This window comes from Bos indicus, chromosome 29, assembly GCF_029378745.1.
Source record: "Bos indicus isolate NIAB-ARS_2022 breed Sahiwal x Tharparkar chromosome 29, NIAB-ARS_B.indTharparkar_mat_pri_1.0, whole genome shotgun sequence".
NCBI lineage: Eukaryota > Metazoa > Chordata > Mammalia > Artiodactyla > Bovidae > Bos > Bos indicus.
In genome coordinates, this window is record NC_091788.1 from 41,539,614 (window position 1) to 41,554,167 (window position 14,554).

Genomic DNA, 14,554 nt, shown 5'->3' on the forward strand with positions numbered 1-14,554 from the left:
GGAAGGGTGAGGTTGTGTACATTCATGCTCCCCTGCAGAAAGCTCCTTTAATAAACAGCTCATTGCAAATGGTCCCATCTTGGATGAACATAAAATGATTAATTCACTGTTTGCCTCGTGATGTGAGTGAAAGTTCACTACCAAAGCTCAGTCTACATTGTCTCTTAATCTACAGTAACCTTGTGAGATGGGTATTCTTACTCCATTTTGTAGATATGTAAATGTGGTTAGGTAATTTGCCCAAAAGCAGTATCAAAGTTTGAACTCCTTTTGCTATGACTCCAAATACCCTTTACTCACTAAGCTCACTGCTTTTCAACTGAGAACTGCCCAGGTTCAGAGAAGTGTGACAGTGTAAGATGGTCAAGGAAGTCTGTGAGGTAGGTGAGGGCTTACAGGACAGAAGTGGGGAGGATACGAGCTAGGGTGCCCGAATCGGCAGAGCCCTGGAGTCTGGAGCTCGCACGTGGTGTGTTTAGCCCAGTCAGAAGACCCTTCTGCCAGCAGACAATGCCTACTGAGATTCCGGTTCAACCTTGGGGAAGGGGAAGTGGCAGGTGATGTTGGAGAGTTAAGTTGAACCCCACGGAGCAGCCAGCAAAACTAAGGCAGACGCCAAAGTCTAAAGCGTCAAAGACTCGCGTAAATGCAAGTGCTCTGAAACTCAGGAGTAGACAAAGGAATGGAGATGGTTTCCTCGAGAACATGTTTATTAAAACGTAGATTGAACCATTACACACCCCACAAAACACCGAAGTGCTGTTGCTTTAAGAGGCGCGAGTCTTCCATATCACGTGACCTCTGACTTGACCGAGCCTTCTGCAGAGCCATCACGGTGGCCAATCGAGTAGTGGGCAGCTTCTTTGTGGGCAGGAATTCCTGAAGGCGCTCATCGATTGGCTGTGTTCGTGGAGGGCGGGGCCTGATCGCCGAGAGAGGGAATTAGTACGAGCAGGGTGAGAGGGGTCATTGCCGCAGCTACCGCCGCCGCAGTCACCGCCACCGCCCTCTTGGTAGCCGCCTTCGCCGTCCCTGAGCCATCAGGTGAGCAAGCCCTCACAGAGCCGTCCCGCTGCAGGTTGTGCGCTAACCGGCCTGGGCGCCCGCTCCGCTGGGGGCCCGCCCCCTTCGCCGACCACGTGACCCAAGTTCGGTAACCTCTGACCTCCTCCTCCCTGCCCCCCCACCTCTCGAGCTGGGATGAAGCGCGGCCGGGTGGGAGGATGCGCTTCACGGAGGCCGGCGGAGGTCAGTTCCCACGCCTCCTTACCGGTGTGGCTAGTGGCTGAGGATGTGGAGAGGAGGTTGAGGAACTGGAGACCTTGGTCAGAGCCGGACTTTGGGGGGTGTAATGTGGGCACGTAATAGGGAAACTTCCTTGGCGCCTTCCGCGGGCAGGACTTGCTGCTCCTACTTTACAGGTGGAGAAAGAAGGTTAACACGGCCATTGGCGGGTCTCCAACGCCAAGTCTCTGGACTGGGAATCCGGGCCGTGTTTCCCACACAGTCCGCCGCTCCTCATGATTAGAATGAGAGTTGAGTTCTTGCTCCCTTACCTAGGTAGTGCTGGCCAGATGATCTTGGGAAAATCATTTAACATGTAACCACTCAGCTCTGATTTCCTTGGCTGTGAAATAGACACAGTGTTTATTTAATACCTCTCTCATTGTTAATCCAGACAAAATGAGGTGTAAGCCATATAAAGCACGTAGCTCAAAGCTTCAGGCATAGTATATACTGAGAAAAATAGCGATTGTGCGCTCATTTTTTCAGCAGGTGTTTACTGAGGGTGTGTTATGTGCAGACACCGTGCCTGACGCTGGGGATGCAAAGGTGAGCAAAAAGGCATGATCCTTGCCAGCATGGAGCTTACAGTCTACTGGGGAGGTAGATGTTAATCAAAATGTTGCACAGGTATATAATTACAAAAGGATAACTGCTTTGGAAAATAAAGTCATGGCACACGGTGAGGGTCTGAAAAGACTCTCTGAGCAAGTGACTTTTCTTTTAAATTTTAAAAGTAGTCATTTATTTATTTGACTGTGCTAGGTCTTCCTTGCTGCATGGGCTTTTCTTTAGTTGTGGCAAGCAGCGGCTACTCTCTAGCTGTGCATGGGCATCTCGTTACGGTGGCTTCTCTTGTGGCAGAGCACAGGCTCTAGGGCTCACGGGCTTCGGTAGCTGCGGCTTGTGGGCCCTAGATCTCAGGCTCTGTAGTTGTGGTGCACAGGCTTAGTTGCTCTGCAGCATGTAGAGTCTTCGCGGACCAGGGATCACACCCATGTCTCCTGCATTGGCAGGCGAATTTTTTACCACTGACTCACCGGGGAAGCCCCCAGCAAGCGACATTTGAGACTGAGATCTGAAGGAAGGCCTAGGAGTTCACTGGACAAAGGGGTTGGGGTAGAGGAGGAGAGTGTTCTAAGTCCAGGAAACAGTGTGTGAACATCCTGAAATAAGGTGTTTATGAGGAAACAGGCTACAGGAATGCAGAACATAAGCAAGAGTGGAAAGAGATATTTGGAGATGTAGGCACACATGTGGGGCCTTGGAGCCATGGCACAGGTTTGTTTTATTCTAAAGGCAATGAGGAGCCGTTGGGAGAAATGCTGCAGGGAGGCCAGGTAGGGTACCCACTGGATTTAGGGACCTGGAGGTCACTGGTGACCCACTGGGCCTTGTCAGAGAGGAGTGCTGGGGCAGAACCTGGGCGGGTCACTGAAACTGGGACCTCGCTGCTGTGGTGGTATTGTCTCACTTTGGCCCATGTTGGCCAGCCATGTAACTGTGGCGTGTGTTGTTGGAGTCCGTCACCAGCTGCTGGTTTTTTTGGTTCTTATTCTGCCATATCCCGTGAACAGAAGAGCAGGTTCCTGCTCTAAGCCTCTCAGCCACATTGGGGAAGACCAGACACGGGCAAAAAGCTAAACTACTGAAAGCCTGACTGTCCCAGATGGCATAGGGGCAGGAAGACCTCAAAGGACAGACTGGATCTGCCTTAGGAAAGAGGAGGGCATGGGGGCTTGGAATAGGAGGAGGGTGGGCCAGCCTGAGCACCAGCGGTGAGGTACAAGGCAGGCTGGAAGCCACGAGGTGGCCTTCCTGGGAGGATAGATCAGCTCGATGAGCTCTGCGGATTCAGGACCAATCCCATTATGTTGAGCCAGAGAGTTGGGACTTTCCTTTTATGAGTCCTGGAAAATTATTGAAGACTTCTGAGCAAGGAACTCTCAGGGTAAAAGTAGTCTTTTCATCAGTATTTAGTACTGGTGGCTGTTGCACAGATCCAGAAGAAGACAAAAGTTTTTGTTTATAATTAACGATTGTAACGTCTTCCATTTGTGTAGCGTTCTGGCCCTTGAGTTCCTCCTACATCATCTCATCTCATCCTCATAGCAACACTGTGTGTTAGGGAGGGCAGGGGTCATTGCCACTGTTTTACCAGACCTCAGACTGGGGCAAGTCTCAGCCTGGTTTGCATTGAAAGTGGTGGAGCAGGGCTGGGACCCAGTTCTGTGCTCCGAAGGCCAGGCACTTTCTCAGACATCACTGCTGTCTGCTATCACTGCCTTCTGCCCTCTGACCCAGCTCAAGTCTGTTTCTTGCTCTGAGCCTTAGTTTCCTCACCTGGACACTCAGATGAGGTTCTTGGTTCAAGGATTCTGGAACAAGAGCAACAAGATTGGTTTGGAGGGCCTTCAGTCAGGCTCCCGGGCTCAGAGGGAGACTGGGCTGCCCTTTCCCACCTCCTTTCCCACCCCCAGCTCCATCGGGGCCATGTCGGAGCGAGAAGAGCGGCGCTTCGTGGAGATCCCTCGGGAGTCCGTCCGGCTCATGGCAGAGAGCACAGGCCTGGAGCTGAGCGATGAGGTGGCGGCCCTGCTCGCAGAGGACGTGTGCTACCGACTCAGAGAGGCCACCCAGGTACACTCCCCCTCCTTGTCCCTCCCTGGGACTGCCCTCTCCCCAGGGGTTTATTCAGCTAGTATCTGTCAGGTCCCTCCTTCGTGCTCTGAATACAGTGGAGGCGGTCCCTGTCCTCTCCAGGGCCTCCTAGGCAGCTGGGCTTCCAGCGAACCAGGCGCCTGCTGAGCATCCTCTTGTGCCCCTCACCACAGCCCCGCTGGGCAGGCCCGACGGGTTCATCATCACATCCCCCATGTGAGAAACTGAGTCACAGAGAGGGCATGTGACATTGGGAGTTGTTTGCCACCCCCTGCTCCCTGTCGTCTGACTCTGTTCCTTCCCTCACAGAATAGCTCTCAATTCATGAAACACACCAAACGGCGGAAGCTGACCGTCGAGGATTTCAACAGGGCGCTCCGATGGAGCAGTGTGGAGGTGAGTTGGGCACAGGCTGCAGAGGGCTCAGCTGGCACGAGCCTGCCTACATGCCCGACTCAGGGCTGGCCACACAGTGAGACGTGAAGGCCCAGCGCACACACGAGGGAAGGTCACAGCCACCGCAGCACAGGTATTGCGCCCAGCCCCCCAGGGCCAGGCGTTCAGAGAGGCAGAGGTGGCCACGGAGGCCCAGGGGCTAGGGAAGGCTTCTTGGAAGAGCTGGCACTTGAACTGAACCTGCAAAGGAGGCCGGGATTAGATTCAGTTGCAAGAAGAGGCCATTCTGGGTGAGGGAGCAGCCTGTTCACGGGCGTGGGTGTCAGAACATCCTGCATGGTCGTTCCTGGGCAGGGGGTCCAGGGAAGAAGATCACGTTTAGAAGAGAGGAGCGTTTTCAGAGCTGGTCTCTGTGAGGAGGATCAGCAGCCTGAGGGTGGGGTTCAGGGTCCATGCAGCTCCGTGAGGAGGGACCACGTTCTGTTCCTTGACTCTGAGCACTGGTGCTGCAGCCAAGTTCCCAGTGAAAAGCCTGGAGTCCCAGGCATCCCCCTCTGCTCAGGGCCTCTGGACTCCCCACAAACATAGGCTCTGGGCCCTGGCCGGTAGCGCCCCACTTACCTCCCCAGATTCAGCCTGCTCCCCAATCCTCTCTTCACTCAGGCCGTGTGCGGTTATGGATCTCAGGAGGTGCTGCCCCTGCGCCCAGCCAGGGAGGGTGAGCTCTACTTCCCCGAGGACCGAGAGGTGAACCTGGTGGAGCTGGCCCTGGCCACCAACATCCCCAAAGGCTGTGCTGAGACAGCCCTGAGAGGTGACCGGGGGGTCCTCCACGGGGCGGGGACAGGAGCTGGGTCGTTGGAGGAATGGTGATGGCCTGGTGGGTGGATGGGGCAAGGGCAGAATCTCGGGCTGACCCATCTCTCTGCTCTGGTTGTAGTTCACGTCTCCTACCTAGACGGCAAAGGGAACTTGGCCCCTCAAGGATCAGGTAATGGGTAGTACGGGGAACTGGCTCTCTGCTTGGACTTTCCTCCCGTAGGACTGAGGGGGTGCCGCTACCCCTTTGAGGCCTCATCTGACAAGTATTTTCCGGTGCCTGCCTGGTGCCAGTCCTAAGTGGGCACTGATCCCTGCCCAGAGGCCTCAGAGTTGGAGATGGGATCCCAGGCCTGTAACCAATCATGACGCCGTGTTGGATGTTAGTGCAGAAGTTTGAGCAGCTTTCTGGGGTCCCTGAGGTGTCACACTTCCAGGGTCTGCTGAATGGAGCTTACAGAGCCTGAGGCTTATGAACTTGGACCTTGGGGACTAAGCAGGAGTCTGCTGGGCAGAACACAGGTGGGAGGCAGCATGCGGAGCTGGGCTGTGGAGAGCTTGCAAGGACAGGGTGAGCAGGCTGCTCAGAGAGGCTGATGGCTCTGTGTTCTGAGAGTCCTTCTGTCTGAACGGGCTCTTTATGGCGATGGGGGTTGTTGGGGGTGGGGAGCAGGCAGGGAGGCTGGGAGAGGGCTGGGCTGCACCCTGACCACCTTCTGCCCACCCTCTCACAGTGCCTAGTGCTGTGTCTTCACTGACTGATGACCTTCTCAAGTACTACCAGCAAGTGACTCGGGCTGTGCTGGGGGATGATCCACAGCTGATGAAAGTGAGCAAGCGGGCCTGAATTGAAGCATAAAGTTCAACCCTCAAATCCCCATGGAATTCCTTCAGAGGCCTGCTTCCTGTTCTCTGCAGGCTGGCTGATCTGGGTGGAAGCTGCTCTTGGTGGGGGGCGTGGTGCTCTGCAACTGGCCCTTCTCCAGCACTGCTCCCCTTCCTGCCCCAGTAGGAACCCTGTTCCTTAGGGAATGGGCAGCTCTGCAGGGTCCTGTGGAGTGTGGGGACGGCACAGGTGGTCAGTGCCCCTACACCGTAATCCAGAGCCCTTTCTTTGGGGTGTCTGTTGACCTGGAGCCACGTGGGGCATCCACCTTGCACATTTCATCTGTCTGGCCTTGAGAGGAAGTAAAGGGAGCCTGGTGAGGGTGCCAGTTAGACATCATACCAGCCCTCTAGGGCCCCACAGGGCCCCGCTGGACACTGTCTGTGCCAGGACTCTAACGCCAGAGGCAGAGGAGGGCTGGTTTGGTGGTCTTGGCCACGTGGCCCCTCTGTTTGAGGGGTTTACATCTTCCATGTCTGGATGCTGCTCTTATTTCCCTTGCAGAGACTGTTGTTACTGCACTCTCCTGCCTTAGGAAGTCTGCTGCTCGTCCTCAGACACAGTGCATGTGGCTGGGCCTGGGCCTGGGAGCTGGGCTCCTTCCACTTGAGCTGTTCTCTGCTTTCACAGTGCCAGAGGAGCTGGGAGGGCACAGGTGGTGGAGGTTCCGGCTAAGATGGTCTTACTCACTGACTCTTATTTTTTTCTGCTTATAAAAGTAATACCAGCATATGCTTATTATAGAAGTACTGTAAGACATACAAAGTAGAAATTGTGTAGAACCACCCACTCACATTTTTTTCCTATGTATAAACTGTCATAGTCTGCTGTCAATTGAAGTGGTATTAAACTAAACATCTGGTTTTAGAATAACTGCTTTATTTAGTTGAAAATATGTTGGACATTTAGGTTATATTCAGTTCAGTTCAGTCACTCAGTTGTGTCCTACTCTTTGCGACTGCATGGACGCCAGGCTTAGGTTATATTCAGCTTTTTATTATTATAGACAGTGTTATGTGTGGATATGTGTGTGAGTGGGTTTTGTTTAGAGTGGGTTAAATTTGTAGAAGTGGCATTGCTGAGTCAAAGTATGAATATTTAAAATGTTAATAATACATAGGTGCCAAGTTTTCCTTTAAAGAGGTATCAGTTTATACTTGGGGTGGGTGGACCAGGGCAGCGTGGCCCCTTCTGTTTCAGATTGCTCTCCACGACCTGCAGACCAACTCCAAGATCGCAGCGCTCCTGCCATACTTTGTGTACGTGGTCAGCGGGGTAAGTGACCAGGCTGCGGCAGGGGCGGATCTGTGGGGAGGCGATGATGCCACAGGCTGTAGGGCTCACGGCAGGCGCCACCAGACTAGCAGGCTCTCTGCACCTTTATGCCCCCCCAAGCAGCCGCCTTCTCCCAACAGGTGAAATCTGTAAGCCACGACCTGGAGCAGCTGCACCGGCTCTTGCAAGTGGCGCGGAGCCTGGTTCGGAACCCACACCTCTGCCTGGTACCCTATGTCCGCTCCCTGGTGGGCAGCGTCCTCTACTGTGTCCTGGAGCCACTGGCTGCCTCCATCAACCCGCTGAATGACCACTGGACGCTGCGGGATGGCGCTGCCCTCCTACTGAGCCACATCTTCTGGTAGCCACCTGGGCCTAGCGCTGGTCAAGGGCGGGACCGTGGCAGAGCTGTGGCTTGGGGTGGGAGGTGGGGTGAAACTCTGGCTTTAAGGCCACAGGTTGAGGCGCTGGGAGTGTCTTCCCTCTGCTCTTCCAGGTTGTTGTGCTTGGGGTTTTATAAACGGGGACAGAGACGCCAGGGGTTTGGTCCATCAGCCCTCAGGCCCTGGGCCCAGCGGCCTCGTTCACTACCCGGCGTGCCGTGCACGTGCACCTTCCTGCGTGCTCTGCCTCGTTGCCCTGACTCAGTGTTGCTCCCACAGGACTTATGGGGACCTTGTAAATGGCCTCTATCAGCAGATCCTGCTCTCCCTGCAGAAAGTCTTGGCGGATCCTGTGAGGCCTCTCTGCTCTCACTACGGGGCTGTGGTGGGCCTGCATGCTCTTGGCTGGAAGGTGAGGACCCTGGGTTTTCTCACAGAACTATAAGAGCTCCCGTTTATAGTTAGAAAAATAATCTTTCTTGTCCATGAATGTGTCCTCTTTCTCCATTTTTTAGGTTTTTCACTGTCTTTCAGGATCCTTCTGTAATTTTCCCTGAAGAGAACCTCAAAATAACTGGTTTACTGCTAGATTCTTGCTATGCTTTGATACTGTTGCAATGTCTTTTCATGGTATTTCTTATTGGTGTATAGATACACCAATTTCTATATTGGTGTATAGATTCTGATTCGTGTATTGATTCAGCTACTTCATTAAACTATCATTTTTAACTGTAGATTTTTTTGGGCTTTTAAGGTAATCATACCCTGTACAAATAATGATAGCTTTGTCTTTTTTAAACCTAATGCCTTATTTTTTAAAATTCCTTTTCCTTTTTTGGCATCCCACATGGCTTGTGGGATCTTAGTTCCCCAATCAGGGTTGGAACCTGAGCCCTTGGCTGTGAAAGTGCAGGGTCCTAACCACTGGACCACCAGAGAATTCCCAAACCTAGTAATTTTTTATTTTATTGCTAGGACCACTAATATAATTTTAAATATGTTGATATTGGGCGTTCTTGACTCATTTCCAATTTTTAAAAAAAAGTACTAACAATAACCTATTTAGGCTGACGTTTACTTCGTGTGTTTGTAGATACCTTTCTCAGGTTAGGGGAATTATATTCTTAATTATTAATTTATGTTAATTTTATCAAATGCACTTTCTGTATCTTTTTAATTGATTCTAAGGTTTTCCTGTTTTATCTGTTAATGTTGTTAATTGTATATATAGGTTTTCTTTTTTTTTGGCTGTGTCACACAGCTTGTGGGATCTTAATTCCCAACCAGGGGATTGAACCCCTGCCCCAGCAGTGAAAGTGCTGAGTCCTAACCACTGGACCACCAGGAATTCCCCACACAGATTTTCTAATAGTAAACTATCTTTACATTTCTAGGATAAACTCACTTTAGTAATGGTATAGTCTTTAAAAAATGCAAAACTTTTATTGGAATATATTTTTTATATAGTTAGATTTAAATGATTTATCTGTATGAATGAAATTAATCATGTACTCTTCTCATATGGTTTTAGTATCAGGGCTATAGTGGTTTTATAGAATAAGGTGGAGAGGAAGTATTTTTTATACTTTATATTTTTAAGTTTAACTATGTTTTATTGAGACACTCTGTTCCTTGAATGTCTGTAGGCTGACTTTGTAAATTCTGGCATGCTGTTTTGTGGTTGTATTTTTAACTAATAGTTACAGAATTATTTGAGTTTTCAGATTTCTTGAGTCAATATTAAGTTATATTTTTCTAGGAACTTGAAGTCTTAATTGCTTTCCCCCAAATTAATCACAGGATTTAAAATTACATAATTAGAGTCCAGGTCTCTGAGCTGTTGTTTGTTTTTGTGCAAGTGGTTTGAACTGAGTTCCAGTTTACACGTAAGCCAGGACGGTAACTGGAATGTAGCAGGTGGCAGCTAAATTTCTCAGTTAGCAAGGGGCATTACTTGCACCCTTCAGCCCTCAGCACATGTCCGTGATCGTGGGGTCACTTTATATTGTTTGTCTGTCTTTGTACCTGATCTTTATTCCCGTTGCTTAATTAAGGCTTGGGCATTCAGGAGGTTCCAAATAAATGCTGGCTGAATATGCCAAGCAGGGAATTTAGGATTCAGCCCTGTCGAGAACCAGAGATAAAAGTAGATTTATCTACTAAAAGAGGAAATGGTACTTGGTAAGCAATGAGCAAAAGAGGCATTCACTGCATTCTTTTCTCCCATCCAGGCAGTAGAGAGAGTCTTGTACCCACATCTGTCCACTTACTGGACAAATCTGCAGGCTGTGCTCGATGATTATTCAGTATCGAATGCCCAGGTTAAAGCAGATGGGCACAAAGTCTATGGAGCCATTCTGGTGAGTGCCAGCCCTTTCCAGCCTCTCCTTCCTGCATCAGCTCAGCTGGCTTACTTTAGAATACTAGGCCCAGGTTCCTTGTATCCTAGTCCCTCTGCTCTTACAGGTGGCCGTAGAGCGACTCCTGAAGATGAAGGCCCAGGCAGCAGAGCCTAACAAGGGTGGGCCAGGCAGCAGGGGGTGCCAGCGCTCTGACGACCTGCCCTGGGACAGCCTTCTCCTGCAGGAGTCTCCCTCCGGGGGCAGCGCAGAGCCAGGTTTTGGGTCTGGTCTCCCAATGGCTCTTGGAGGCGTGGGGCCAGAGGATCCTTCCCCTTCGGTGACCCTGGCGGACATCTACCGGGAGCTCTACGCCTTCTTCGGTGACAGCTTGGCCACTCGCTTTGGCACGGGTCAACCAGCGCCCGCGGCCCCGCGGCCGCCCGGGGACAAGAAGGAACCGGCGACCGCCCCGGACTCGGTGCGGAAGATGCCGCAGCTGACAGCCAACGCCATGGTCAGCCCGCAGGGCGACGAGAGCCCCCGGGGCGGCGGCCCCCCGTCAGCCTCTGCGCCCGCCGCCTCTGAGAGCAGGCCGCTGCCCCGCGTGCACCGGGCGCGGGGAGCACCTCGGCAGCAGGGCCCAGGCACCGGCACCCGCGACGTCTTCCAGAAGAGCCGTTTCGCCCTGCGCGGTGCCCCTTACTTCCGTTTCATCATCGCTGGGCGACAAGCAGGGAGGCGATGCCGCGGGCGCCTCTTCCAGACAGCCTTCCCCGCGCCGTACGGGCCCAGCCCGGCCTCCCGTTACGTGCAGAAGCTGCCCATGATCGGCCGTACCAGCCGTCCGGCCCGCCGCTGGGCGCTCTCGGACTACTCGCTGTACCTGCCGCTTTGACGCGGCTCTCGCCTTCGCCTCTGTAAATAAATCCCGCGCCCGGAAATGACGTTTCCGTGCTCGTGGGTCGCGCCGGATGAGGCGGGGCTTGGTTAGTTGGCTCCTGCGGCGGCGCTTTCTGGTGTTGGGCAAGTCATGGCGCTGCCCTGGTTGCAGCGCGTCGAACTCGCGTTCTTCGCTACCGCCTTCTTATGCGGAGCCGTGGCGGCCGCGGCGCTGACCCGGACCCAGGTGTGCGGTTGCGGTACGGGGCCGGCCGTCAGGTTGGGTAAGCGGGGAACAGGTACACCCTGAACCGGAGAGGCTGCTGCTGTCCGGCCCGGCGCGCAGCTCCTCGGAGCTAGTCGCCCAGGTGAGGCCGGTCGCCGGCGGAGATGCTGCATCGGCGCTAATGACGCTCCGTGGATACATCTCATAGATTATTACCTCGCAAAAGGAACGAGTCCTTGGGGGTGTCTAACAGCAGATATAGCCCCGCCGGGTAATTCCTGCTGCATAACCTCACCCTGGCTGTAAAACAAGTTGGACCAGGCCCCTTTAAATCAGACACTATTGTGCTGAGCCACTCAAAGAAAACATAGTGTAGTAGAAATGAGCAAACTACTGAATGGTTGCAACGCAGCGTGTCATATGGCAAACCAGTGATGTAGCAGAAGCGAATAGTTTAGCTGAGTGTTTAGCCAGGCAATCATGTTAATAAACAGACTCGTTTGACCCCTGTAAGTAGGCACTATTACACCTATTTTATAGGTTAGAAAACATCGGAGATGGCCGAAGGTTAGGTAAGTTTTGGTTCTACTTTAGAATTTCTGTACAAGGGGAGACCAGAACTTGTGAGGCATCTCTGAAGCTCATTGTATTTTATAACCACTGCCGATTTCCTCATCCTTCTGGCCTCTGTAGATTTCATTTCCCCACCAGACCCACTCATCTACTGGCCCAGAAACAGGAACTGACAGTAATACACAAAAAACTCCTTAGGGTGGCCCTGGTCTAGATTATCCCCAACACCTGCCATGAACTTGCATTCAGAGCTGAAATCTAGGACTCAACAACTTCTCTCCACAGGGCTCTTTCAGGGGCAGCTGTCCTCTGTATGGCGTGGCCGCCCTGAACGGCTCCTCTCTGGTCTTGTCCCGACCCACGGCCCCATCCCTCTGCTCCTTTGTGGCGGGGGCCTCGGGCCTCCTGGCCCTCTACTGTCTGCTGCTTCTGTTCTTCTGGGTCTACACCAGCTGCATCGAGGGCTCCCACAGGTGACTGCCGGCTCTGAGGATCAGGGGTTGAGGTGGGAGGTGTCCCACTTGAACCACAAGGCATATTCTCTCCCTCCTCCTAGAGGCCCTATCGGGCTCCGCTTTGCACTGGCCACCTCAGCCATAGCCATCTTCCTGGTCTTAGTGTGTGCCTGTATCCTTCGATTTGGCACGAGTTCCCTGTGCAAATCCATCATCTCCCTGAACATGACTAGGTAATGGGAAAGGGAGGGAGTCTGGCTGGGGCTGTCTACCTTCCCTCTGCAGAGTATCCCATACTGCACTTTTTACATCCTCGTCAATGCTCATCTCAAAAGGGCACTGGAGTGAAAGGCTATTTAGGGTATATCTCCCCTTTCTCACGACTTGTCTCTTTGACCTCACAGCTGCTCTGATGCCCAGAAAACTTCATGGATACCCCCTGGAACCGCTGTGCAGTTTTACTCCAACCTACATAATGCTGAAGTGAGGTCCTGGGATATGAAAGGCTGGGTAGAGACTGAGGGATACACAGATTCGTGTAACGAATCGTATAATACCATCTGTAGTTTTAAGAGGGCTCACCAGTGTACTCTGAGCTTGGTCCACCGGTGAGGGGCTGAGGAGCTAAAGGCTTGACAGCCTGACAGTGCACAGCTGAGTGGTATGTGGGTGGAACTGGATTCAAGATGGGCCCAGTCCTCACATTCCTGTCCTGTCTCCCACAGACTTCTTCTTGGGTGAATCTGGTATTGTGGTGTTTGGTCTTGGTGCTCCAGGTTGTGCAGTGGAAGTCTGAAGCCACCCCATCCCGGCCTCTGCAGAGGGGGGACCCTGAGTGGAGCTCTGAGACAGATGGTCTTGTTGGGCCACGCCTTTCCCATTCCTGAAGACTAACCAAAGAGTACTTCTGCAGCCAGACTCCATGCCCAAGTGCCTGTAATCCTCTTGCCCCAACATGGCTTTGATTATGTGGGGAGCCTTAGTTTTCCCTCCAGGAGGGAACCGTGATGACACCTCTCTTCCTACAGCTGTTTTTGTACCAGTATTATATTACTTTCTTAACTCATCTCAGTACTGAGTTCTTGGTGTAAAGCACTGTAGGTAGGGTGGATAAGAGTAAGGAGTGAAGGCTCAACAGATATGGGTCAAAAAACTCAAGAGGTACGGCCAGGTAGCTGCCCTTGGGACAACTGCTCTTTTATTTGCTGTTAATGATTTCTGGGCCCCCTGTGTGACCCTGGTTGTCACCCCATCCCTAAGGTTTTTTATTCTGAACCTTAGTGACCTGAGGTTGCTTCTTCACAAGCTACGGTAGGCACCCACAGTGTTGTCAAAAAGTTTCGTGTTGGGGAAATGTCCAGCTTTGTCCAACAGGAAGTAGAAGCGTCGGCCTTTGACTTTCAGAGGCAACATGGCAGGGACTTCTCCTCGGTGGGCCATGCAAGATACCTGGTTTAAGGGAACCGTAAAATGGGCACCCCAACCAAAGGGGGCATGAGTGGTGAGGGTCACTTGCTTCCCTCCAGCCCGTAGCATCACTGAGCGCACAGAGCGGAGGGAAAAGAGAAGACCAGCACCAAGTACCAGGGAACCTGTAGGAAAAGCAGATTTGGGTTTTCACTGGAAAGCTAAGCAGCAACCCTTTCAGTGGCCCCCGGATAAAAATAATTATGATGGTAACATTTACTGTGTTCCTCTTATACCCCAGTCATATATTAGTCATTCCTCCCAACAGCCTTAATAGATACCCATCCCCAGTTTAAAACAGGATCCAGAGTAAGGGTACTAACTTGCTCAAGGTTACAAAATAAGAGCCAGACGGCAGCTTGAGCCTGTAAAGGGCTTGGCGCTCAGGGACTTCCAACTCTAGTGTACCGCGCTCCTACCTACTCCTGCTCATCCGGGAGGGTTGGGAGCCCCTTACTCTTGCCCGAACAGAGAGGATTGTGCCCACCTTCTTCGATCAAGCTGGGAAGCTAGCCCACACCTTACCGATGGCGCCGCAGCCGACGGCAAGGCCGTAGCGCCAGAGTGTAGAGCGCAGGTCCAAGCCGCCATGGTCTGGGGTCTTGGCGTCTGTTGGACGAACCGGGGTTGGGGGACGGGCCAAGGAGGCAATGGCCAGGGAAGCCCAGAAGACGCCCTGGCCAGCGCAGAACAGCCCGAGGACGGCGAAGAAGCGGCCCCGTTCGTGCTCGAAGAGCAGCACATCCCGTGGCGGAGCCGTGTCATGCAGGGCCCGGCGCGCGGACAGTGACTGCAGCGCTCGGAACAGCAGCACAGACCACCTCCGCCCGGGCGCCGCCATGGCGCTGCGCGGAGCCGTTTCCGGGGCGGGACTTCCTGCCTGCTTGCCCCGCCCCACCCCCGGAGTC

The 14,554-nt window shown here is 52.9% G+C and overlaps 3 protein-coding genes and 1 long non-coding RNA gene across 10 annotated transcripts; 2 read left to right on the forward strand and 2 right to left on the reverse strand.

The window, feature by feature from the left end:
• Positions 1-692: 692 nt before the first annotated feature.
• Positions 693-1,494, reverse strand: LOC139180716 (uncharacterized). The gene is made up of 2 exons (XR_011564974.1): positions 1,271-1,494; positions 693-922 (listed from the first exon to the last, which is right to left on the reverse strand). It is a non-coding gene; the product is annotated as an uncharacterized lncRNA (long non-coding RNA).
• Positions 912-10,987, forward strand: TAF6L (TATA-box binding protein associated factor 6 like). Of its 6 annotated transcripts, none has more exons than XM_019955026.2 (12): positions 912-1,044; positions 1,774-1,833; positions 3,765-3,924; positions 4,255-4,341; positions 5,005-5,155; positions 5,282-5,332; positions 5,895-5,989; positions 7,247-7,321; positions 7,462-7,682; positions 7,984-8,116; positions 9,936-10,064; positions 10,171-10,987. In XM_019955026.2, the coding sequence occupies exons 2-12, from the start codon at positions 1,826-1,828 to the stop codon at positions 10,939-10,941; spliced, it is 1,881 nt and encodes a 626-aa protein (XP_019810585.2). In that variant the 5' UTR covers positions 912-1,044; positions 1,774-1,825; the 3' UTR covers positions 10,942-10,987. The 6 variants fall into 6 exon arrangements, with proteins under 6 accessions (XP_019810585.2, XP_019810583.2, XP_070639128.1 ...); XM_019955024.2 differs by having other exon boundaries at positions 1,777-1,833; XM_019955025.2 differs by lacking the exon at positions 912-1,044 and adding an exon at positions 1,071-1,248.
• TMEM179B (transmembrane protein 179B) lies at positions 10,979-13,245 on the forward strand. 2 transcript variants are annotated; one of them, XM_019955028.2, is made up of 5 exons: positions 10,995-11,172; positions 12,010-12,197; positions 12,281-12,412; positions 12,584-12,662; positions 12,905-13,245. In XM_019955028.2, exons 1-5 carry the CDS (start codon positions 11,077-11,079, stop codon positions 13,064-13,066), a joined length of 657 nt encoding a protein of 218 aa, XP_019810587.1. In that variant the 5' UTR covers positions 10,995-11,076; the 3' UTR covers positions 13,067-13,245. The 2 variants fall into 2 exon arrangements, with proteins under 2 accessions (XP_070639136.1, XP_019810587.1); XM_070783035.1 differs by lacking the exon at positions 12,281-12,412 and having other exon boundaries at positions 10,979-11,172.
• Positions 13,246-13,341: 96 nt separating this feature from the next.
• TMEM223 (transmembrane protein 223) lies at positions 13,342-14,515 on the reverse strand. Its single transcript, XM_019954419.2, has 2 exons — positions 14,172-14,515; positions 13,342-13,771 (listed from the first exon to the last, which is right to left on the reverse strand). Exons 1-2 carry the CDS (start codon positions 14,485-14,487, stop codon positions 13,479-13,481), a joined length of 609 nt encoding a protein of 202 aa, XP_019809978.2. The 5' UTR covers positions 14,488-14,515; the 3' UTR covers positions 13,342-13,478.
• Between the last annotated feature and the right edge of the window lie 39 nt (positions 14,516-14,554).

Coding starts and splice junctions, on each gene's coding strand:
- TMEM179B (XM_019955028.2), top strand. CDS start 11,077: ATGGCGCTGCCCTGGTTGCAGCGCGTCGAACTCGCGTTCTTCGCTACC. Junction 11,173..12,009: donor CGGCGCTGACCCGGACCCAG/GTGTGCGGTTGC, acceptor TTCTCTCCACAG/GGCTCTTTCAGGGGCAGCTG. Junction 12,413..12,583: donor ATCTCCCTGAACATGACTAG/GTAATGGGAAAG, acceptor TTGACCTCACAG/CTGCTCTGATGCCCAGAAAA.
- TAF6L (XM_019955026.2), top strand. Junction 5,333..5,894: donor CTTGGCCCCTCAAGGATCAG/GTAATGGGTAGT, acceptor ACCCTCTCACAG/TGCCTAGTGCTGTGTCTTCA. Junction 5,990..7,246: donor ATGATCCACAGCTGATGAAA/GTGAGCAAGCGG, acceptor CTTCTGTTTCAG/ATTGCTCTCCACGACCTGCA.
- TMEM223 (XM_019954419.2), bottom strand. CDS start 14,487: ATGGCGGCGCCCGGGCGGAGGTGGTCTGTGCTGCTGTTCCGAGCGCTG. Junction 13,772..14,171: donor CGTCGGCTGCGGCGCCATCG/GTAAGGTGTGGG, acceptor CTTTTCCTACAG/GTTCCCTGGTACTTGGTGCT.